The sequence below is a fragment of the Spodoptera frugiperda genome, chromosome 11 (genome assembly GCF_023101765.2).
Source record: "Spodoptera frugiperda isolate SF20-4 chromosome 11, AGI-APGP_CSIRO_Sfru_2.0, whole genome shotgun sequence".
NCBI lineage: Eukaryota > Metazoa > Arthropoda > Insecta > Lepidoptera > Noctuidae > Spodoptera > Spodoptera frugiperda.
This window is the reverse complement of record NC_064222.1, coordinates 2,516,743-2,542,096: the sequence shown is the minus strand read 5'-3', so window position 1 is coordinate 2,542,096 and position 25,354 is coordinate 2,516,743. Positions and strand designations below refer to the sequence as shown.

General features: G+C 34.3%; 1 protein-coding gene across 17 annotated transcripts in view; it reads right to left on the bottom strand.

Annotated features, from left to right (window-relative positions):
- Positions 1 to 25,354, bottom strand: part of LOC118274590 (uncharacterized) — a 362,728-nt gene that overhangs the window by 5,305 nt on the left and 332,069 nt on the right. For 8 of the 17 annotated variants that reach the window (XM_035592192.2, XM_035592186.2, XM_035592188.2 and 5 more), the window contains 13 exons: positions 22,439 to 22,513; positions 10,149 to 10,302; positions 9,637 to 9,798; positions 8,420 to 8,519; positions 5,488 to 5,626; positions 4,929 to 5,092; positions 4,482 to 4,529; positions 3,772 to 3,851; positions 2,771 to 2,941; positions 2,576 to 2,686; positions 602 to 2,501; positions 423 to 540; positions 73 to 316 (listed from right to left, as the gene is read on the bottom strand). In XM_035592192.2, the coding sequence (XP_035448085.2) occupies positions 73 to 316; positions 423 to 540; positions 602 to 2,501; positions 2,576 to 2,686; positions 2,771 to 2,941; positions 3,772 to 3,851; positions 4,482 to 4,529; positions 4,929 to 5,092; positions 5,488 to 5,626; positions 8,420 to 8,519; positions 9,637 to 9,798; positions 10,149 to 10,302; positions 22,439 to 22,513 (3,466 nt within the window). The remainder of the gene's footprint in view (positions 1 to 72; positions 317 to 422; positions 541 to 601; positions 2,502 to 2,575; positions 2,687 to 2,770; positions 2,942 to 3,771; positions 3,852 to 4,481; positions 4,530 to 4,928; positions 5,093 to 5,487; positions 5,627 to 8,419; positions 8,520 to 9,636; positions 9,799 to 10,148; positions 10,303 to 22,438; positions 22,514 to 25,354) is intronic. The other 9 variants (XM_050697032.1, XM_035592190.2, XM_035592191.2 and 6 more) reach the window with 7 other exon arrangements.

The following is a 25,354-nucleotide window of genomic DNA, read 5'->3' as shown; positions in this document are numbered from 1 at the left end:
TAAAATAACACTTGATAGGACAGGGATATAAGATTTGCTGTTTCAGCGAAAGCTAAAACAGAACGCTCTTACCATGAAACCTTCTTCGGCAGCTGAAGCATCTTCACTGCCCGAGCTAGCACTTTTAGATATGGGCTGACTGGTAGAAGTGGGTTGTACTGCCTCAGTAACCTCAGGCATTGAAGGCACCTCTCCAGTTGGTTGTGCAGTTGGACTCATACCAGAGAGTCCTAATTTTTCTAATTCTTGGATACGTTTTTGAAGTTGACTTATTATTTCATCACGTTTTCGTACCTCGTTTTCTAAACTGTTGAACCTAAAATTGATTTGCAACAAATTAAGAAGTATGTGTAAGACCTTGACGACACAAGTCAAACAAATGATGAAATATGTTTTTTATTATCAATTAAATGGTTCCTCACCTTTCCTGAAATTTTCCCTGGACATCATGTAAGTGTCCTTGTATAACTTGTTTGATACCTAACAGTACTTCTCCAAAATATTCCTGTTCTTCAATAGAGCCTGTCAATGAATACAAACCTTTGTCAATTATTGATTATTTATATTATTAATTATTAAAGTCATTAGACAAAATATTTACCTCGCAATAACTTTCTTTGGTTTGCGACCGCTGATATTAAAGTTAGCTTAGGTTTCTCTGAAGGCACTTTAATTTCTTCAGGTCTTAGTGATTTTAAATCTATCATTGGATCAATATTCTGTTGAAGTTCGTACTCAGCTCTTATGTTTAGCCCATAGTCTGTGGGTACATTTGGTTCGGCTGATCTTGCGATCTGATTGTTGGGCGTTTCTGGTACCGTAACTTCAACATCAGGTGGAGGAGGTGGAGAAATTTGGGGCATCGAACTGATATTCACTTCTGGCATCGTGAAAACATCATCATTTTGATAATCAGCTGGAGCACTTCCAGGCGGTGAGGGTAGTGTATGACGGTGGAAGGTTACACTCTTGGCAAACTTCGAATGTCTTGCCGCGTATCCTTCCAAAGTCGGAGCACGAATTAATCTCTTCAACTCATTACTACGCTCAGGACTTTCAGCCGGAGTAACATCTTCAGACAGCTTCTTCAAAATAGACTTTAATTCCCTTCGTTCTAAAGTTTCGTTGGATTCATGACTTCTACATGAATCGATGGATTTTCGCTTGAATTTTCTTTTATCCATAGTGCTACCTTCAGAATGACTTCTAGTTAACGTATCACAAAGCAAATCTTCAGACGAACTAGTGCAATCTAAACTAGAACTTCTAATTTTCACAACTTTTTCTAATTCTGCCAATTTCTGTCGTTCATTTAAGATTTTTAGCTTTTTGACAAATGGTAGTCCGCCGTATTCTGGCGATAAATCATCTATTGACCTATATTTTTTAACTTTGGGTAACAGCATTCCCGGTGACATATGCGTCTTAGTTTCAGCTGGTTTTGTTACATTATTAACATTTTTCTTGGGAGATAAAGTTAATAAATCTAATGATTTCTCTTGGACGGGTTCCAAAGGGCCTGTTAAGCAAAGCTTAGGTTTATCTTTATCATTATCACTAGCAACTTCAACATTATTATTGTCTATTTTAACAAGCTCCGCTGTGGTTACTATAGGCACACATATATTTACAACTGCCTCCGCTATACCTTCATCTTTTTTCTCACTACTCGTATTTATACTTTCATCTTTCTTTTCGTCTAAACTACTTTTGCTTTGGCTTTTTGATTCTCCTAGTATGGCTGCCTTCTTAAGTTTAGTCCAAGGCTTTTTATTCTTTGGTTCTTCTTTAGCCTCAGTTGTTGGTAACGGACTTATTTCTACTGGAGCTTTTTCTAATGAAGCTGATTTAGCCTTTTCTACTGTTGCATTATCAGTGTCCTTTGGTCCACTTTGTAATAGTTTCAATTTATCTCGGAATGTAGTACCTACAGCTTTTGCTGGGGACTTAATTTTACTAACAACGGAGTGGGGTATTGAAATTAAGTTGCTTTCTGTTTTTGGTGTTGGTTCTACGACGGCAGCAGGTTTTTCACTGGTATCTTTATTTAATGGTTGACATACCGCTGTACCATCGCTCTGAACTTGTAATATTTTATCTCTAAAACTAACTTTGGGTCGAGACGTTCCATCACTTGAACCAGAAGAGTTTTTTCTGGACGTTTTTGTGGTTGGGCTTTGAAGTTTGCCCGGGGAGCTGGATTCTGAACCTTTTCTGATTGGACTAAGAGTCTTTATTGTGGGACTCAGAGGGCTTTTGATGGAAGTGGGGCTAATTGTGTCGGAACTGGAGGGCTGATTGCTCATAGTTGGAGTGAGTTGGTTCTTATCTCTCTCTTCTTTTGCCTTTAGTAAGAGCAATCTTTGTATGAGAGGAAGACCAGCTCCTATTACTTCTGGTTCAGCATCTGGTGCTGAACTAGTCGAAGGAGTTGGTTGTGGTGTCAAAGATAAAACTGATGATGTTGAATGCCTTTGTTTGGCTACTTTTTCTTCACGATCCTGTAAAGAAATCAAATTCTTAGATTTGAAAACCTAATACCTAAGAATTCAGCAGATTTCGTGTAGATATTTACCTGTTTCTCTTTGAGTAGCTTTAATCGTGATAGTAATGGAAGACCGGCTCCTATGGGTGATATACATTTCTCACCATCTTTGCTACCAGACGTTGTTTCGCCATTGTTATCCTGTACAGCAGAAAACAATTATATTGTATTTTGTTTATTATCACTACTGGCAAAATGTGTATTAGGGGATAAAAGAAGGTTTACATCTTGATTATGCGGATGAGCCGAATCATCACTTTCGACTCTTGGCATTCTTCTTAGAACCTTTCCTTCTGCAGTGCCAGCCCTCTCAGCTCCAGCTAAAGCTTGTAGTTCTAATGACTCTCCAGATCTACGTCCAGCTCGAGATCTGCTTCGGATTGCATTGCGAATGCCCTGTTAACAGGCGAACAGATCAATCAGATGTCTGATGCAGCATTTTTTGGTATATCCAAGTGCTCAGAAAAGGCAATATCTTTAAATTGTGCTTTATCGGGGGCATCATGATGCAGCATCGTCCGTAGAGATTCAAACTTTCAGATATAGGTAATAAGGTCTTTTGTCGGTCGGTTGTGTCCCAGTGTAATAGATTGTAAAGTGCTCAGAAAAGTCTGTATAACATTTAATTAGTGATATCCCGTTGTAGTGTAACAGTTAATTTAGAAACTGTCACAACAAATTAACTTCAGCTGAATGTATTGCTATCAGAATTCAGTATCAGAGCTATTCATTACACGGCCGTGTTTGTGTTCAAATTATAGCTTTACCGAATTCTAATGGCTTGGAGTATAAACTGCGACTAATTGTGTTTGAAGTTATCATGTCGGGGTACAATATTATAGTTTGTGATGTCTTTACTACCTTGTGGGGTGAATGATTGAAACTGTGATTGCTATTTATGACGTAAAGTGTTTATGTATTGTAAAGCAAATAATTATTGGGTTTTAATTTATTATAAGTCTTTTTAGGACTTTTCTTTTCATCTTAAGTAGTAATACTACTTAAGATGAATTAACTCACCATAACAATGAAACTAGAAACATAACTGAATAGAGTATATACGTATAAGTATTAAAGTATTAAATAGTTTCAACGATATCATTGTCATCTGTGATAATTATATCCTCAAATAAGTGTGGTAAACCCTTTTTTGAGGTTATAAAGTTGCACATAGCGTCACTATTTATAAAATCGATAGCCATTACAAGTTTAATGGCAATGTTTACCTTAACGTCGCTCCGAAGCTTGTGTACGATCCTTTTAGATGTACTGTCGTCGCCAGACATCTTGTCGGGACTTATTTCGCCTAGAACAGACAGTTTAATTAGTATTTTCCTTTAGCTACATCCTCCACATAATATTTTATTAGCAAATTTTTAAGCGGTGAGAAACAACACTTTATTTGAAGGCAAAAATTGCATTCTTTTTTGCCTTTTTCTGTCTCTGATTTTGACGTTTGTTTCTTGGGTAAAGCAAAGCAGTTTTTAGGTTTTTGGTAGTCAGCCAGTCAGTCATTATTAAGTACTATGTCTGCTCATCCTTTTAGGTACCAGACATGATTGAGTGTTGCCCTTTCGTTGAGTTAATTATATCGGCATCCCACTCGTAATTAATTTCAGGAGGATCAAAATGGCATGCCTATTTATAACATCTGTTTTTTGCTGTGGTATTTTAAGCATTTGGCTTATAATTTTCGCCAACACGTGCATTAATGAAACTATTTTTTAACGTTTGTTTTCTTGACTTTCCAAATACAATCGTGTTAGTTATTTTGGCAGAAGAAGAAAGAAGAAGAAGATAATTCTTTGAGGTTTCTTTAATCATGTTGAATCATACTTGAAATGTCAAGTAAACAGAATACCTGTTTTCGAAATGTTTAAAAAGTAGTTTCATAAAATTTCGTTCCACCATCTACAACTCGTTTCATTGCTCTCACCTTTTAAATTCTTCGTTATTGTTTTAGCGTCTTGCCTGGGCTTGCGTCCTAAAGTTTTTAATATTTGCCTTATTTACGAAATTTCCAATGAGGGTTTTCGTGTTTGCGTTGCATAGATGGCGCTTTTGTCGTATATAAAGTCCTCCATTGGTAATATAAAATGACGAATATTTTTTTATATGGAAATTAATAACGTGTCTAGGGACCTGATACTACACCAGCGCCTCTATTATGACACGAAAACACTCATTGTCTTAGGATAAAAACTTTTTATATTTATTTATGGTAGAGATTTAAACCCTTCCTCCTACTGAGAAATAATTCATGGGTCATTGAAGAATCCCTATTCTTAATAAGTTCATGTTTACCTGCTTTAGACCTTTAAACTTGACCTTATATGGAGTTGAAAGTCTTCAGAAATTTGATTAAAATGGATTTTGGTTTTACCTTTGCATTTTTTGGACATATTTTTAGCTTCTTGTAGGCGTTTCCTTCCTAGGGTTTGTAGGATTTCCTGGGCTTCGGGGTAGTCCTTCATGGCTGCTAATACATCTTCTCGAGATAAGGAGAATAGTTCGGAATAGCCGACTGATCGGACGTCTGCAGTTCGCCTAAAAAGGAGTGTATATTTTAAAAGTTGAATCAACTAAAGAATTGATTTCATTTTTGTCACAGTAAAAACATGGCCTGTTTTAAGATAGCAACTGACTGGGCTATAGATTATTATTCAATATGTCAATACACTATTTTACGTCGATTTCAAAAGTCTTTCCAGAAAAAACTTTCTGATTTGTGGCCTTCCCTGACATTGTGTTTAAATAATCATAGACTTAAACTAAGCCATTCAAATACCTATATCTGCAGGCGAGGCTTATATAATTTAGGGAATAAATCTATCTTTAGCTAAAGCTAAATGATATAATTCCATGAGTATTCTCCTGTCTATTAAAGTTCTAATTCAATAAACCTGTGTAACGATGTATTCACTAACGATAGTAAATCTTACTTGTTCAATCCGTCGAGGTTTAGTATTCCGATTTCTCCGAAAAAGTCTCCTGCCTTCATAGTGGTGAGTACTCTCCCTTGTTCTGATATCACTTCTAGTATGCCATCTGCTATTATAAACATTTCGCGAGCCACTTCACCTGGATCGGAATCAAATACAAAAGTATTAATATCAACGAAAAGAAGTATTACTTTTGTGTATTAAAATTGGAACTTGCAGATTAATTTAAAGTTATTTTTTTCTTATAAATACATACTATTCTGCAAGTTTTAGTTGAATTTTAATTTAAATAATATTAGTTTTAAATTAGTTTTTATTCCTTTTTTAGGTATTTTAAAGATTTGTAAATAATGTGTAGATAAGTAATCGTAATAATTTACTTCGAATAAACTACTAATAAGTCTAAATGTAATTCAAACAGAGTAATCAAGTAAACACATCATTATTCTATAGGTTGTACATAGAAAAAGCTATCCTTATTCTATGACAATCAAACAAAAATCCATATTAATAATAAACTTTGTGCCGCCACTCGACCAAAATCAGATCCCGGAATTAGTACCCGAACTTGAATATAAATTCAATTTGTGGGAACACCAACTTAGTTTACGTTGATGACATTTTAATATCGAAAATTGTTTTCGAACAAATATAAATGGCCTTCAACCATTGATTTCCATTATTCGATTATATTTAGAGTTATAAGATGGTGAGGATTCTGTTTTGCATAGTGACCGTAGAGTGAAATATTATGCAGATGTGTCAGCTGTCTAGACGTCGTTATATTGCGGTGGGAAGATACTAGTTGTATTGTTTGGTAGATAGTATTTATTCCCATATAAGTTATAATAATGCAAGTATTACTGAAAACTGACCACAGAAAATTCTTTGTTTATTTTATCTCCAAGTACGAATGTGATAAGAGTTAAATAATGATGATAGGCTTAGTATTTTTAAATCTGAGCTGATTTACAAACATATATATTATTATACAATGTGATAGGGGCGAGACTTCTAACCCGTTAAGGCTGAATACTACATCTAATTTTAACGACAAAAGTCCTGGGTCGAAGGGGTCGAATCCCCTCCCCCTAAAAATTATGGCCATTTTAATATTTTTTTTTACTTTTTTTGATATCAAAGGTTGTATGCGTCGTAGAAACAAAAAAAAGACGACAAACGGTAGCTAATAACCTTGGCTAACTAATTCATTACTTTTTTCATATGTTTGATAATGTTTTGGTGAGAAAAAAAATAATTTGTGAATTATTCTTACCGAAAAAATCACTATTTTCCTATATTTTCAATTAGGGGTTCAACCCCCCATATTATTTTTTTTGTCGATAAAATTAGATGTAGTACTCAGCCTTAAAGGGTTAGAAGTCCCACGCCTATCACATTGTATAATATTTCACATGCACATGATACCTAAACCCGAAAGAGTTGTGCCGTGTGAGATCGGACCCATTACACGTTGCGCGGCAGACAGATACCCAGCTACCACGCCAACCGTGCAGTCGCCAGTTAAATTTAGTATATAACGACAATCGTTTAAGTATTTCACTTATATTAAAATGAATAGAGTCGAACAAAGATGACTCATATAAACCGACTTCACTAAAAAAGTTAAAAATAACTTTAATTTCGGAAGTCGGTGTTTCTCGGTATTATGTGTTTGTTACACCGACTTCCGAAATTAAAGTTATTTTTAACTTTTTTAGTGAAGTCGGTTTATTTTTTTGTAAAAAGTATTTTATTTCACACTTTTTAGTTGCGATACTCAGTATCGCAACTAAAAAAGTCGGTTAAAATTCTCTATCTCAATAACTACTTTATTTATTTGTATTGTCACAGTCACTTAATTAACTTTATTGTGATTTCTATGTGAGTATGAAGTTCCATTGGCCATTTCTGGTCTTCTTCATCAGTTCCACCTCTTCAAAGGTTACTTTTTGACTGTAAATGCTTCAATTCTAGATGAATATACAAAAATCACTATATAGTACCCTATAATATTTGAGGAGTTCCCTCGATTTCTCTAAGATCCCATCATCAGATCCTAACTTGGTGACAATGGGACCACCTCAGAACTATCTACTTTCGAACAAAAAAAGAATTTTGAAAATCCGTCGACAATTGACGGAGTATAACTTTATTGTGATTTCTATGTGAGTATGAAGTTCCATTGACCATTTCTGGTCTTCTTCATCAGTTCCACCTCTTCAAAGGTTACTTTTAGACTGTAAATGCTTCAATTCTAAATGAATATACCAAAATCACTATATAGTTCCCTATAATATTTGAGGAGTTCCCTCGATTTCTCTTAGATCCCATCATCAGATCCTAACTTGGTGACAATGGGACCACCTCAGAACTATCTACTTTCGAACAAAAAAAGAATTTTGAAAATCCGTCGACAATTGACGGAGTATAACTTTATTGTGATTTCTATGTGAGTATGAAGTTCCATTGGCCATTTCTGGTCTTCTTCATCAGTTCCACCTCTTCAAAGGTTACTTTTTGACTGTAAATGCTTCAATTCTAGATGAATATACCAAAATCACTATATAGTTCCCTATAATATTTGAGGAGTTCCCTCGATTTCTCTAAGATTCCATCATCAGATCCTAACTTGGTGACAATGGGACCACCTCAGAACTATCTACTTTCGAACATAAAAAGAATTTTGAAAATCCGTCGACAATTGACGGAGTATTCGATGAACAAACATACAAAAAAAAAAAAAACATACAAACAGCCGAACATAGTACCTCCTCCTTTTTGTGAAGTCGGTAAAAATCATAACCTCTAATTATATTTGACGAGTGACATCTCCATTCAACTCTGTCACACGCGCCACAATACACATCTCCCAACTGTTTCATTTTTATATTCTGTTGTAAGTTCTAAGCAACTTGATTTTACGACTCACCTTTTCTACAAATGGAATCTCCGGGAGTGAATATGTATGCTTTCATTTTCAAAACGAGGTCGTGAAGGAACTCTGGTTGGCACTCTTGGAATATCGTTACCTGTAAAACGGGTGTAGGTAAGTGACAAGTTTGTATGTCCTGCTATTTCGTATTACAAAGGAATAGGGGTCAATTTTGGGTAACACGGTTATACATCGAGCTAGAAAAACCAGTTTATCATGGTCTTACTTTCTCTGATCTTTTCGCACATTCAACGGTCAGTTTATATTGGTTTTGTATAGCTTGATGTTTAGTTGTGTCTGCTCTACTGTTTCGTATTTAACGTAAAGGAATAGGGGTCATTTTGGGTAAAGTTTTTGAGTACAGAGGTAAGTAAGATTAGAGAGAACGATTGATGAATCCTTTTAAAGGGATTGAGTGATAACACGCATTAGTAAATGGTAAAGAAGAAATAGAAAAGCTACTAGTCAAGTGAAGACATTTTACAGGAATTTAAACCTTTTGTGTAAGGAAATTCATTTGTAATTTGAATAACACAACACATAAACTTGCTTAACTTTTATCAACCTTTGCAGAGAAATAAAGATGACAACTTAACGTGAAATTTATATAAAATAACCATAATTTAAACACAAATAAGGTGTTAGCAGGGGAACCTGAACTGATGGGAAAATTTACGATTTATTTCGGTAGGTTTTACGAGGGGAACCGTTTCATAGCGGCCTGAAAATAAAAGAACCGTTGAATGTCTGCCCTTCAGAGTGATATGAAGTCAACTGCGGGATATAGGTCACCCCTCGTTCGTAGGTAGCTGACGACTTGCCTCTATAATTAGAGTTTTATTTGTTAAGACTAACTAACTTATACATTATTGTGTTGATTTGTGCACTTTTAAGTTTGTCGTCTAAACGTCAGGTTAATAATATTGAAAACGAAATGGAAAGCGTATCAAAATTGTAATTTGTGAGATACAAACATCTTGAACTGTCATACTCAGAGTCAATGGTTACTTAATCCAGTCCTTAGTAATTGTTTTTGGAACAAAATCGTTACTAAGAAATAGTTTAAGTATTTTTTTTATTTATTCTTAATCGTTAAATGTCTTTGAGTGTGACAGTAAATAATTGACAAAAAGTATGCTCAAATTACAACTAAAACGTACCATAAGATAGACAAGAAAATGACTATAAATACTGAGCTAATAACAAGCACCTACCTTCTTTAAAACACTCAAATTGACGTGCAAAGCAAGTTCTGTCTTCAGTTTATCCGGGAGCAAGCCCAGGGCAGTATTTATGTCCCCGCCCCCTTGGATCCGACCCCGGGACCAAGAGTAATCGTACCATCGCAGCACACGCCGCTTCATACCACCTGGCACCTGCGAAATATATCACATCGTTTTGCAAAATGGAATTTTTCGCTCCAACGCCCTCTGGAGTTCATCGTGCGAATATTAGGCAATGTAAGGGGTTTGCGTTGAATGTTAATTTTTGGATTTTCATTCTTTTTTTTCTGTAAGTCTTTGTAGTATGAGTCTGATTCTAATATTTTTAATTACTATGTTACAACTTTTAGAAAGAAATTGAAACTTATTGCATCTGCTGAAGTTTCATTAATTAGTTCAACATTTATATTACTCTAATATGAACAACAATATCGTTACCTAAATACTTCCTAGCAATAAGGTTAATTTTCCCAAATCAACACTAGTTCGTACAACTGTCTTACCTTATGATGTCTCATGTAAGTTTTGGCGCCGTCTAGAAGTCTCTCGAACTCGAGTCTGTTCGCGTTCCTATTTGTGATGACATTGCCGACCTGCCCCACTATAGTGGCGAATATGAACACGCCAATCAAATAGCTCACTATTGTGAATACGTACCTAAGGAGAAACAACAAACATTTACATTTTATAATCATACAGAAATGGAATTAAGGATAGATTCTTTAGTAGCGCAATGTTAAAAACTATTGAGGTGTAAAATCAAAGCTACACTATAAAACACAAAACTACTCAATGAAATATCAACTAAAACAACATAAAATACAAACAGTGCAAAGTTTTCGAACAGTTGCGATAATACAAAACACCCCAAAAGCAATAATAACGGACAAAACAAGCGACACGGTTACAAAATGGCGGAATCAGTGAAGGCTGTTCGAAAACTTTCTAAACCCGTTGTACGACATCGATGAGTGATTTAATAAATAAAAGTAACAAATAAAATAAATAACAGTTAATGATGAAGTAACTAGTCACATTTATAGTCGTCCGTAGTTTGTCGCTGCGAAGCGAACAGCCTCCAAATTTCTGCCGCCGCCATTTTTATTTTTATTACGCTCCACACTGGCTGTTTTCTTCCAACAAAATGTTTGAGACAGTGTTTATGTCGAATTAATGAACGGGGAAATTTATATGTACTGTCGTATAAAATACGAGGGAATTACAAACCATTGCTCCTTCTAGTGTTCTGGTCAAATGTCTCTTTATTTCCGAGACTAAGCGATTCTTTTATACTCTGTTTGTCCCCCAAAAACCTTCATAAATACCTTGGATTTGTAATAAATTTTGGTGTGCTTTGCAAATAATTGTGTGCGAAAACTGTAGGTATACTCCCTACCGCATAGTGGTAAAGCTGTAAAATCCTTTCCGTGCAATAAAACGCGTTATTGCGTATGTTCAACGGTGCAATAAGAGCCGCTATGATGTTTTTATTTCCGTCCGTGTTGCCAATAAAATATGGGCTATATTCGCATGCAGTAAACACTGTCCACAAAACACCGTGTTGTAAGAAATCCTTTAAATTGTATAGATAAAATGGTGGTGTAGGTAATTTATATAATGTGTTTACGTTTTACGAAAGCCTACGATTGGTCAGATCATAACGGTGTCTTATTAAATGTATTATTTTCCATAACATTATCATAACTGCCTTGTTATGCTAGTAAAGGGAATTAGGTAACCAAAGTACCTACTGGCTTGTAAATCTTCAAAACATTTTCGAGGTTATGTAAACATTTGGGTCCTTGACATAATTGAGTACTTCTTAACATTGTTCAGTTTTTATAAGGAGCTATATTCAGTGTAAAACATAGATCTAGGTATGTTCCATAATTTGTTATTCCAACAATAATAAATTACAACGCTATTGACGGAATTATCAGGTTTACTTAATTGTTTGTGGTGTAGATAAACAGTTAATCTAATTTGTGTTAGCTAGATTTATATATTTGTTCTATTCAATATCAATGGTAATTGTTAGACATAGCTGTTTGCTCATTTTTATGAGCATAATTACAATTTCTATAAAAACTTCTTCCATTACGATTTATAAGTGAATCCATCTCTTTCAATGTCTCAAATTACTATATTTTGTGCGGCTCTACGTAATACTAGATAGATTAGATAGAGTAATATTTTCTGTAGACAAAATTAATTAGAAGCTTTATCTAAGTCGCGGCTCAGTTCTACTTGTAAAGGGATATCCGCTGTATCAAGGAAAATTGATAAATATTGGTAAAATGATGAAACTCTTTGAAAAAAATACAATATAGGTAGTTTGACTTGATGTCAATGAGCTATAATCAATCTTAAAAGAGCAGTGGTTGTGTTTGAATATTGTAACATCAAACAATTCAATAAAACAACCATTTGTCGTCCTATAAAGCGACTTTTTGATCCCATCAAAAATAACAACGACTGCACGAAAAAGTTTTTATTGAATAAACCAAAACTCTTTTGTCAATAAAAAAGTATAGCAATGACATTGGCATAAAACTTTTCCGAAATAAATTGGAACGCAACGGTTCGAAATGACAATGCCAGATCCTGCCCCACTTAATTTCATCAATGTACAAGAAATGTAAATTAATCAATATTATGCAATGAAAATAAGACCCCTGGTTACTTAATTATTATTCTAATAAGGTTGCGGATAAAAATTAGGAAATAAAAAGAATTAAAAAAACCCAAGGGCTATTTCCTGTATTTATCGCGACCATCTGCGTTTCTTAGTACGCTTGCACAAGGAACAAAACGAGTCATTCAATAAAAAAAGATTTATTAATGTAATGTGTACGGATTTTAATATGAATTTGGTATAAATACATACTGTTAGTTAATTTATTTATTTTTATAATATATATTATAATGAATGCTTATTCTAATTATTATTTCGTATTTGAACGTAAGTGATCAGATGTAACGAAACGTCATTGGCGTGCTTGTGTCAGTTATGTCCAAAAAGTCATTATTTGACATTCGCTCTGTCTGTTCTGTTTACATTGTTGTTTCGTTATGGCTATGAATGAAAAGTAGAATTACTAAAGGTGATATTGGTGATGACATTCCTTCCTTTCATAGCTAAACACCCTATGATAGCATTGTAATAATATAAAGCACTTAATTTAATTATTTCTACCATTATAACTGCAATTAATCTAAACTGGTACCTAACCTAAATGTAATATTTTGTTCTTAGATTTATATAGAAACCGCAAGCTCTAAAGGCTTTTAATCCTGTATTTAATTATCACTAATAGAGCAGCAATAGAATGCTACATTTGGTATGCCTGTACAATATATTTTTTGGTGGGGCAAAGCTCTATAGATATTCTGGCATTGTCATTTAAATTTAACAAAACAACATTTATTTGACTAAATTCGAAATTCAAATCTCGGACGCACGAACGAAAGTTAACAGAGCGTTTGGTATTCGAATTTGACGTGAAATCTGTTCTATGGAAAATTAAACATGGCCGCAAATTGGTGACGCGATGTTTTTGTACCAACCTTTGGTCAAAGCTAGGTGAAGTATGAAGGGACGATGGCCAATGTTGGTGCCAATGTATGAGACGTATTGGAGTGTCGGGTAACGTCAACAGTCGAGAGGTATTCGCGTAATTAAAGCTAGCTTTCTAACAAGGCTGAATGGGGAACACCGGTCGGACTCGTGTTTTGTTTTTAGTCTCACTTACGACATTCCACGGAATTCCATTTTAGAAAATAAGAACAGTCTGCGGTATTCGGTTGTGTAATCGGCCGTTTCATCGATTTCCGTGAGTCGGCTGAGGATTTTAGCCAGATTAATTCTGTTTTTGGCCAGCACTTCTTTCGGCTTGCGAAATTACCTTTTGTTATTCAGCCTTCGGATTATGTTGTTTACGTTCCGTCTTCCACGTTGAGCTTTTTTTTTTTGTAAATATTGTGCAAGGATTTTTTTTTAGGGAATACATTTTTACAGTTTTGTGAGAATATTGTTTTATTGTTAGCGCATTTGCGATGTTTAAAGCTAAACTCGAGTAGTTGGTTCTTTGGACTTTAGAATAATGTAAGTAATCTTTTTTTATAATAACTATCGTGAGGTATACTGCTCATGATGAAGAGTCTCTCTGTGACTCGAAACTAGTTGAACTTATCTCCATTAATTTACATGAGTAAACTGTGTTTTTTTAGTTAATTAAGAATGTAATATTTAAAATATTTTGAAAAACATTATTTTAACAAAGCCATAGAATGTCTACGTATTTATTTTAAGTCTCAATTTAAATGCAATAGCAGTAGAAAAACAAAACAAAAACATGAAATCCTCCGGCTGTCTAACAAATACATTCATTGGATAAAACAATTTTCCACAACAACGGATCGTGAACTAATTCTAACTTGTATTGAATTCAGAAGCAAATATTAGTGTTGTGATATTTTCAAAATAACTTCTGTGCTCAGTCATGAGATATTTAGTTGTTTTTGTAGTATTTGTGCTTTCGCTGCCGGGCAAGGGATCTTGGGTTCGATTCCCGAGTTGGGCAAAGTATTATTGGGTTTTTTCGATTTTTCGAAAATTTCTTATGGAGTATGGAAATGTGCCGAGTATATGACAATAGGCTCACCCCAATTACATAGGACTTACAACATACATTGTGAAAAGTCTATGTAAATTGGCATTACATTGGCGTCTCATAATGTGCTCCTCTGCCTACCCCTTCGGGGATAAAAGGCGTGAAGATGAATAGCGTGACGACCAACTTTAACAAAAGAAAATAAAATCCCAAATAGAACTTCACACCAAGTGCCAAATGCGTTTAATGGTGCGAAATAAATCATTTAACTTTTCAAAATGTCAAGAACACTATGTCTACTTGAGACCGTTAGAAAAATAAATATTATCTTAGAAAATTCCATTTTTAAATTGCAAACCACAGAGGTTTAATACCTTTTTCAAATAGACCTCTATAATATCCATTACACCTGGCCTATTCAGTTTCTCCTCGATAAAACGTAGCAAGGAGATTTCATCTCAGAAATGGTTTAAAAGTGTTCGATAAATGTTCCTTTATACTCAAAATCGGTCGGTCACGGTTATTATATGAAAATTTATGTTCTGAAAAGTAAAAGTAAAGTTATGTATCATTGAGACTGTATCAGCACTTTAGAGTTTTTTAAGAATAATTAATGTTCTAATTCATTTTTCTTCATCAATAAATGTACGATTTAGAAAAAGAACTCATATTTTAGACCGCTCCGTTGGTCGCGTGGCCGTAAGTGTGACTGCCGGTTAAAGGGTCTCGCTATAATATGGCAATAGGCTCATCCAATATTACATGGAAGTCATAACACAGATGGTGAAAAGTGGGTGCACATTGCATTTTGTGCCGTAATGTGCATAGAAAGTGTGATAAAAGGCGTGACGTTACACAACCTTTTTTATAGTTACCAGTGTCAGGCTACTAAGTCACTTATTGGTGAGCAATGATGTAGCCGGCTGTGGAACAAGCCTGCTTATAAGTAATCTATTCACTCGAGACTTGATGACCCTTCTGAAAACACACGCTGGCAAATCCAAAGCTAGCTTTATTAATGAACTGAATGACGGAAAACTCAACTCTGACTTTAGAAAAAATACTGTCAATTGAAATAAAGTTCGTAATAAACATTTGAGTGACAAAACACAAAAAGTTAACGTTGTCTTTATCCAACCAAAAGTTAACATTTCTGCCTATTGAAACACAAAATTTAAAAAAAACACCCATTTACATACACGTTCATGTTATCGTAGCAAAAAGTGATAGCAAAGACATAATTAAATAATAATTTTAATTAAACTCGCTGTCAATGACAAAGAGATTACGAATGAAGTTAGAACTTGAAGCTTACGCCCAAGTTGTTGACGTTTTAATAGCTAAGTTAGGACTTAGGAACGTCACTTAATGCCTAAGTACTTTGGAGTAATTTAATGTACTGGTTTGATTGTAATTGGTTCATAAATATTAATTAAAGGTCATACTCGTAATCCAGTAGTGGATTATTATGTGCTGTCGATGGTTAATGTGACGATATTCGCCAGAGGATTGACATTGAGAGAGTAGGTGGACAGAGCTAAAGATCGATCTTAGTGATGTGATATTTGGAGAGGACTAATAAAGAACTAGTAGTGGTCGGAAACATGCTTATGATCATGATAATTAGGGATCGTTGTTGGTATTCGACCAAAGTTGAATTTCGTTAGGGCAAATGTTGTTCTTCTAATTTAGTAATGGTGTAGTGGTCGGAGACCGGCGTATTATCATGATAACTGAGGATCGTAGTTGCTATTCGACCATAGTTGAATTTGATTACGATTTAAATGTTGTCCATATTTCATACTGACTATACTAGTCTACAAATATGAAACAATGGACCAGAATTCTAGACCAATATAGCGTGTTCGATGCAGCCGACGATGGAACAAGCCTACTTATAAGCAATCTATTCACACGAGGCTTGAGAACCCTTCTTCTTCCCCTTATTAATTAATTGAATGGCGGAAAATTCTTCTAATCTAGTAGTGGTCGGAAACAGGCGTATTATCATGATAACTAAGGATCGTAGTTAGGTATTCGACCATAGTTGAATTTCGTTATAGCTTGAATGTTGTCCATATTTCATACTGACATATTCTGCCTACACTACAAATATGAAACAATCGACCAAAAATTCTCGACCAATCTAGCGTATAACAAAAAACACTTATACTTCCATCTGAAGTAACGCAAACTGATCTTTAGGCTGTTGAGATAACGTCTGATTTTGTTTTTGGGCTAGTTTTAGCAGAATGTAACTCTTGGGACGTCATAAATCAGAAATAGAAGGCCGACACTTGGGGCAGTTTGACCTGGGGTTATTTATTGGAAGGCTTCTCAAGCCTATGACAAGATTTATTAATGGTCAGCCCTTATTGGTAAGCAATTTTAGGACACGTTAATTAGACCTTGTTACTAACAGGGGGTTATTAATCTCCGGTCTTTTTGATTTGATTGAGGATATTGTGGGGTTCGGGGTTTTTGTTCGACAGCATTTTTATGATAAAAGAATTGTTAAGGTAGGTGAGAGTAAGATGCATGGGTAAGCATGTAATGGTCAACTAAAGTAGGTAAGTATTAATAATAAAAAGATCTGAATTATGTCATAAATAGCCATCGTATAAAATTTATGTTTCATATTGCCACAAACCGCACATCTTTCTCCAATTACCCCATAATTAAACCTCTAAATTTCCTTGTCAACAGCAATTACCGCAAATTTAATTTTAAAATTGATTAAGAAACTTGTGGTAAAGGACAATAAACAAACAACCTTATCATATAATAAACTTTAGTTCTGGTTTAGAAAACAGTAATATTTTCTTTTTCTTTGAAATAAAGATACTCTAGATACAGTCTGAAGTATGAGTTTGAGTGCCTTGTAATGTCCTAGTAATTAATCATCGCTTTCTTGGACATGGACATAAAGAACAAACAACAATTTTTCATTGTATACAATTGTTTGTTTTATTTTTAAATGTGAAAAAAGCAAAATAATCTTCACTTCTATTTAGAAAAATGAGGCTTATTTTTATTTTAATACGAAAAATGTTGGTATAAAACAGTTTCGTAGTAGTTCGTAGCAACTCGTAGCAACGTAGCAAACCGCTACGAAAACCGTAGCACGTCTACCCTTTATTAGTTCAGCAGTGATCTTTTGTAATAGACAGACAGATGATACGAATCTATTTTCAATCGAAAGATAGTAGATTAATGAAATAGGATAGTCGATTAACTAGTTGAAATCTTGAAAAGACACGTGATCGGTTCGGTCACAGACATGCAATTGAAATCGATTTCGTCTGTCGAGTCGTGCGAAGAAAGTTTCAAGAAATGTAAAAAGTATTTTCTTGCTTCATATAATATCAATATTTGAACGAGTGGGATCCATAAGGGGATTTTTGCTTTTAACAAAATGGAAGAAATGCATTGTGAAGCAGCTGGGGTATGTTATTTACAGGTGGGGTTGTGAAAGCCAATAAAAGAGTCTGAGTATTTAGTGTTTGTCGTTATTGTTATAAGTTTGTGAGACCCATGTGTAATGGTGTATTTAAAGTTATTTTTTATGTTACGATTCCCAATCGAAGAATAACTTCATAGAGCAATAATAACTGTGTTGGCTACAAACATAAGTTACAATATTTAGAACTAAACTTGTATTATTGTTTTCAAAATTCAAAATGCTCCTGTATAAACGTATAACTTTAATAACTGACGTTCGATATCCAGTCGTTTTCGAGTTTTGGCGAGACTAACGAACATCAATTTAATTTTATATATAAGAAAAATATTTTACTGAAACTTTACTTTTCATCAACAAAACTTTGTGTGTAATTGCAATTTGATATTCACAATAACACAACAATTTTCTTTGCGTTACATATTGTGCACATACATGCTGTAATCTTTTGAAATAACGCTCGACTAAGTAAAAGTAAAAATATAAATAAAAAAAGAAAATTGCCGATAAATATTCCAATGTGCTTCCATATACGGCTTACCGTAATACTGGGATATATGTAAACGAGTGTATGTTTACATCTGCGTGAACATCCGAGTGACAAAACTAGTCATGTAGAAAGTTGGGTATTTGTACGATTGTAGTATGACGCACGAAAATTGTGAGAGGAAATATTATTAGGAATGAGACTTTTAGAACATTTTTATGCCGTGTTAGCTTCATGGATACTTATGTAGGTATAATAAAATTGTCCTTGACATAATACACGATCATATAAGTTAATATGAACCTATTGCTAACTAAGTAAGGTTGAAAACTTAGTGCTACTTCGCACTAATATGACTCATTAGGTTCTTGAGAGAAGGCATCTACTCACAACCTGGACAGACGACCTGATTAAGGTCGCAGGGAGGCGCTGGATGCAGGTTGCTTCCAACCGGCCTATCTGGAAGTCATTAGGGGAGGCCTATGTTCAGCAGTAAGTGATATGACCATGACTCATAATTGTAATTTATAGTATCTTGTAGACCCTGAAGTCGAACCCTAAACTGTGTCTTCAGTAGTCACGTTTACGGCGATAGGGACTATGCGTTATACTTTGTATAAAATGTTTATTGAAAAAACATTACCTATACATTTTACAAACACGTCAACGATTAATTTCCCATTTTCTTCCGTAAATCTTTTATTTATCCATTAGAAATACTTTTTGTTAAAACATATTATACTTCCTTGTAGCAGTTTTAGCTTTGATCAAATAAGTATGTCGTTTATCCCACGTAAATTATGTTAGGGACTGATGTTTACCGGTACCTATTGGGTTACTGTTTAAGAGATGCTGAACAATAATTTTATATTTCCTTTAATAATTTTTATAACATTTTGATTATTTGAATATAGCTACGAGTAGAATTGAAACTTAAAACGGGATATTAACCATGTTTTTCATTATTTATGAGTTTCCGATATTTCGGCACTGTTGCAAGCGCCATGATTATGGATAAACTGGTAAATATCCCGTTTTAAGTTTCAATTCTAGTGTTAGTGACCATGTCAGTTTAAAAATTTATATAGCTACGAGTGTGCAGGTAGCTTGGAAATGTTGAAAGAACAAATTATAGAAGCATTATGAAGATTTGTTTTAGAAGAGGGTCATTAGTGTTACCTGGCGCTCGCTGGTAGAAGTCATATTATGATTACGAGAATGTCAGATTAATGACGCGTGTGCTGATTACATATAGACACATGACGGTATTTAATAGTGTGCTATAAAAATATATTCTCTTTGACTATATTTCACTAGCCAGGGCCAAGACTCAGACCCACCACGAGCTCTCAAATTCGATGCTCCGGTAAAGTTTTAATAGAGTTTCTTACACCAGGAAAAGATTATAAGTCTGGAATTGTGTTTTGTAATGAACTAGGTAGACCATTATAATGCAAAAAGTGAACATTACCAATTACAAGTACTAGTGGTATGTGTTGACCAGTGCCATGCTATTTTTACGACTTCAAAAATAAGGAGGTTCACTATTTGACTTATATGCATGGTTGTGCGCGATTATTTCACGATTGGCTGAATGGATTTTGATATGGATTTCTGAAACGTGTTTATTACACTTCGAAGTAGGGTATTAACCAGGTTCCAAAAGAGGAGGTAAAAGTCGCTTTTTTAAATATAGTTTACTGAAAATTGTTGTGGAATCAAGTTTGGTCTTTCAATGTGTGTCTGAGTTTTATTATTTAGATAAAACTTTAGATAGTATAGATTATAGTGCTATTATAATAAAACCTAGTGATGTATTGCTACATTTATCTCTAAGTAAATGTTTTGTCCAATTAGTCGTCGTATCCCTTAACATTGTCGCCTCGGTCTGAGAGAAAAATAGCTAGCATTAATTCCTGTCATAACAGCAAATTGGCTTATTTGTTCTATTTAGCTAGATTTGCTAGGATCATGTTGGTGAGTTCGAAATAAATGGTGTATTATTTTTAAATTGGACACTTTTTGCCTTGAAAGGGTTTTATTTTAGTTAAAAAATTGTAGTGACAGTGATAAACGTTGTTCCCGAGATTGATGTGTTTATGTCGTGTTTGTTTTGTTTTTGAAGACAATACGTATCCTTTGATAAACTAATTATAGTTGTTTTAAAAATATAAATCAATGTATAACTTGACGTTGTGTTGAATATTGAAGAGTTTATCAATAAAAATATCAGCTAACTATTTCCTGTTTTTTATTTCAAGTGCGTTGCCTCCGGTAACCTCATTCACACAATGAAACACAACCGGCCGTGGTATTACTCATTCCACACTTAAAAATATTAATTAACTACTTTATATTAGTAGGGCTGATTTGTTGATTTCAATAATATATATGTATACATTATACATGGCCTATGTAGATTATCTCATGTGACTTTCCAACTCGGTAAAGCATTGCAACCAAAGCCTAGTATAATCAATTCCCCTTATTCAAATATCTCCTCATTTTTCCGATCCATCAAATAGCTCACACGTTCTGTGGATTTAGCAGGGGCTTATACAGCGTGCGCAATGTGGGAGCGATGCGATGACAGTGCAGAAATACGATATAATATATACAGGATGCTTTTATTGGTAATGGGAGCCTGCCATTCAGATTTTGTGTGAAAATAGGATGGTGGTTATGGCATTCATTGATATTTATAAACTTATATAAAAGCCTATATATTAACACGTGTTCACTTGTGTCTAATTTCTATTTGGATTTCATTGGAGATTTCAGATTTTTTTCATTGTATTTATAACTTTGGTGTACACGCTGACTTTTTCTGAGTTATTTGTATTTTCTAAGATTATTTAGACACAGCAGATAAACGGTGAAGGAAAACATCATAAGGAAACCTTGGCCTCATATTTTTATTACACGTTAGAAATCGGCATTTAGTAGGCGTGGTGATTAACGCTCAAACCTTCTCCGTACGAGAAGAGGCCTTTGGTCAGCAGTGACTACTTATAATCTGTTGGTAATTGATGAAGTAATTTGACAGCGCAGAATAAGTACTAAAGAAAACATGTTATACATACATTTACAAAATGTAGAAAAGTTAATACATTGTAATAATTTACAAGTAGGTTCTAATCTCAACTTGGCAACTCTTGCAAGTAATGTTTACGTGAAAAGTTTTGATTAAGCAATAGAGACGTAATTTTCAGACTCAATTTTGACACAGATTTTATACATTGTTTACGTAATACAACATAGCTGTAGTAGAACTATGGATTTGTATCTTTTATAACGTAAAAGGGGTGGGTAGAGGCCATACACAATTACACAATATGTATAACACTCATTGACTCACAATAAGTGTGGGAGAGCCATGCTTCGGCACGAATGGGCCAGTTCGACCGGAGTGATACCACGGCTTCACAGAAAACTGACGTGAAACAACGCTTGCGTTGTGTGAGTGAGGTTACCGAAAGTCGCATTACGCCCCTTCCCAATCTTCCTTAATCTCCGATTTCCCAACAAACCTTAAATTCTTAACCCCCGGCAACGCACTTGTAATGCCTCTGGTGTTTCGCATGTCCATGGGCGGCGTGCATACTTAATTATTTATTTGCGTCAACTACAATACGCAGTTTTTTAAATTTGAAACTGTACATGAAATAACCCCTACTTTGACAGGAACGAGTACTTGACTAAATAAATTAAGGAAATCACATAAATTACGTTAAATTCAAGTTTTCGGCTAGATCTATTTGTTTATCGTCTTCAATGTTATACAATTAATTCGAGTTTGTTTACAACTTTGACTTCATTCAGTAAAGTTTTGGAATCCTAACAAACAAACGTCGTTACGGTAAATTGAACTTAACAGTAGAAAGTTTAGATATCAAAATCCTTCATTACAATAATTTTGAACGAATTAAAATGTACTCTGGTAAATAGGATGATGTTATTCTTATTTTATACGTGACGAATGTTATCGTTTTCCCGTTAGTTAAATATTCAATACTAAAAACGCGTTGGATTTTAAATAAATCCACGTAAAATATGACTCATAAAATACTTAAACATTAGTATTTAAAAATTGTCTATCACAAATGTTTTAAATAAACCTGTATAAAAAAAAACAAATGTCATTGTGTTCCATTTTTAAAATCATCAAGACACATACTGGCTGGAAATACAAACATAATGATCTGACCAATCGCGCGGCGTAATGAGACATACCCTCGATTGGACCTGAACTGCAGCAGGCGGGATTTGAGCCCGCGGCGCGGCAGAAATTTGGGGCCTCCTTGGGTGCTACCACACATACAACCTCTGTTAATTCTGTTAGTCTTCAGCTTGGAACACTATACCGCTGGCACACCGGCTAAATACCTTTGCTTTGTTACAAGTTTGTTACAAGTTACACAAAAAAACTCCTTCGTTGTTCCTTGTATCAAAGCTCGGGTTTAACTCAATGACACTGCGAGAAAGATTGGAGTCGGAAAACCTAATTTGACATAACACCATAGACAACAAACGTACGTCATTCTTTGTATTCATAATCAAACTCCTTCGTTGTTCCTTGTATCAAAGCTCGGGTTTAACTCTACAATGCCACTCGCTCTTTACTGCGAGAAAGATTGGAGTCGGAAAACCTCTCGGAAAGCAATCCCGGGTAATTGTATTTTTACAAGGGCGCTGTTCGCAACAAAACAGGTACTTTCCCGAGGTAAGTGCGTACGTGAAGGGAGGGTTAATGAGAGCTGTATCGAATTTCCTAATTGAATTACTGATCGTTCCGGTCGGTTGCTATGTGTGCTCACTATTCTGGTCAGTGTAATGTGAACTTTGATGTCCTTGTAAGTGAGTATACATCTATTAAATTCAAACGCAGAGCTCATTATGTTGATTTTTGAAGAGTTCCCTGGAATATCTTCCACATCTCATTTTTGAAGAGATCCCGCGAGATCGGGAACTATGTGGTTAAAACCAAAAATTTGCCGGAAGTCACTATTCCACGCGAACGAAGTCGCGGGCAAAAGCTAGTACTTAATAACTTTAGGATTAGAATTGTGATTTAAAAATTAGCTATTGCTTATTGTTCACTGGCACAACTGACCTTTTTAATCTAATTGACTTTGAAAATGTTATTTTACAAAACCTTTTTTTTATTATTTAAAAAATCCAATCAATTTTATTAAATTGCACGTCACTTTTAAATTCTGAAAGAAATTATTTATTTAATTGTAGTTAGTTGATTTTCGAATTTAAGGTCTCAAATTATATTGGACGTTATACTCAAGTGGACTGTCCTAATTCGATAGAATATTTTATTCGATTCTCTGAAAGAACTCCCTTAATCGAATAAATAAAGTAGTTTGATTTTGAAGGTATTCTTGTTAAAATTTAAATGTTCATTAATATATTCTTAATATTTAAATATATAATCTAATCCTCAGTCTTTAGGCACTCTGACTAAAAAAATATTAAATTCGTTAGAATTTTTTTGTTGTTGTAAAGTGACGTGCAGAATTTGTCACAAAAGAATTTTCGAACAACGAATTTTAATTTAACGAAAACCAATATGGCTACCAATTTTTATACCCCGATTTTTAAACGTTTATTCTTAGAATTTTTATACAAAAGACTGGTAGAGCGCGTTTATTGATGTTTATAGGCTATACACATGGTCCAACAGATTTCTATACAATTTTTTATTAGTTTTCAATACATTAAAGTGTATATCTATGGCTATTCCGCCATCATTTTATATCCACGTATCACATAATTTTAAAAGTAGAACGTTATTTTTATGTTCCACATTTATGATGTTATAGGCAGTAAAGCTTAAGATTAAAAAGTTATTTTTATATGTATGGCTCTATGGAATTTTAAGTGCTGCAAGTACATAAATATGTTATGTCAAAAATCTTGCTCGTTTTTTTATAATACAATGAAGCTTTTCGCCTAAGAATAAGAAATCTGAATAGGTAAAATAAGAAAGTGAATTTGTTTAATCATTAAAGAGAAATTCTTAATAGTAATTCGATTCCAATTTCTAATTACTTGCTCGCATTCTTGAAGAGTTTTGCTGATTTTCTCCGCGAGGAGTTCCAGTTTTTAATGATCCAACTTTGTACTAATGATTGGGGGAACCAAAATTGGAATTTAGCGGTAATGAGAACATTTTTAAGGCTTTCTCTATACAACAGAGTCATTGTTTCGCCATTAACTTAAACCTCAATTTAAATTTAAATTCAACATTGTTCTAATTGTGGGGCAACGTTTTTAAATTGTCGTTGTTTATGCAAAATTTGGTTGTATTTTTATTCTAATGGAGCGCGGAATTTAATGGACATTTTATTCTATATATGATTTCTTTTTGATAAAAATAGACAAATAATATTTGAAAGGCAACGTTAAAAAAGTGTACCTACTATTACTTTTACGATTATATTAACTTGTATAATATAGTAAATACATACTATGTATCAAAATGTAACGTTTTACAAAAACAACCAAAACTGCAAAAGTACTTCTAACCGAATAAACAAGGGGACGCATCGACCTCATTTTTGTCGTCGAAAAAAAAGTTTCAACGACAATCATGACGAACCTTTTTTGTAACTGTCACCTCATTCAGACTTCGCAATGTTTGAATGTTGGTACTCCCGGAGTTTTGAAGTTTCAAACTGAAGTGACAACACCACAATGGTTTTCGGGGAAATGTGAAATGTCCTTGAAAAGGTCACGAGTGATTGTTTTGTTTACGTCTGTTAGGAGCGAACGTGGAGTAGTGCCCTCACTCACACGACCACGGTTTCCATGATTGACGAAGTGTCAATCATGGAAACCGCATTGGTTTTGAATTTCGAATGTAATTACCAAAGCAGAAAATCGTTATAGTTGGGTCATTACAAACTGTCACGTCAAAAGAATGTGACTATCTCGCACAACTTGCATAAGTGTGAGCGAGAGGTCTGGTAAAAATACTTATGACAGTTCGTTATAGTAGATTTTTTAGTTCTCTTTAGTAAGTATGTCATGATGAATGACATTAAATTTGATCGTCTTTTTTTTGAGTCCCGTATTGATTATTGATTTGATCACTTGCTCTATCTGTCACATAAGTTTATCGGGCACTTATATGAAGGT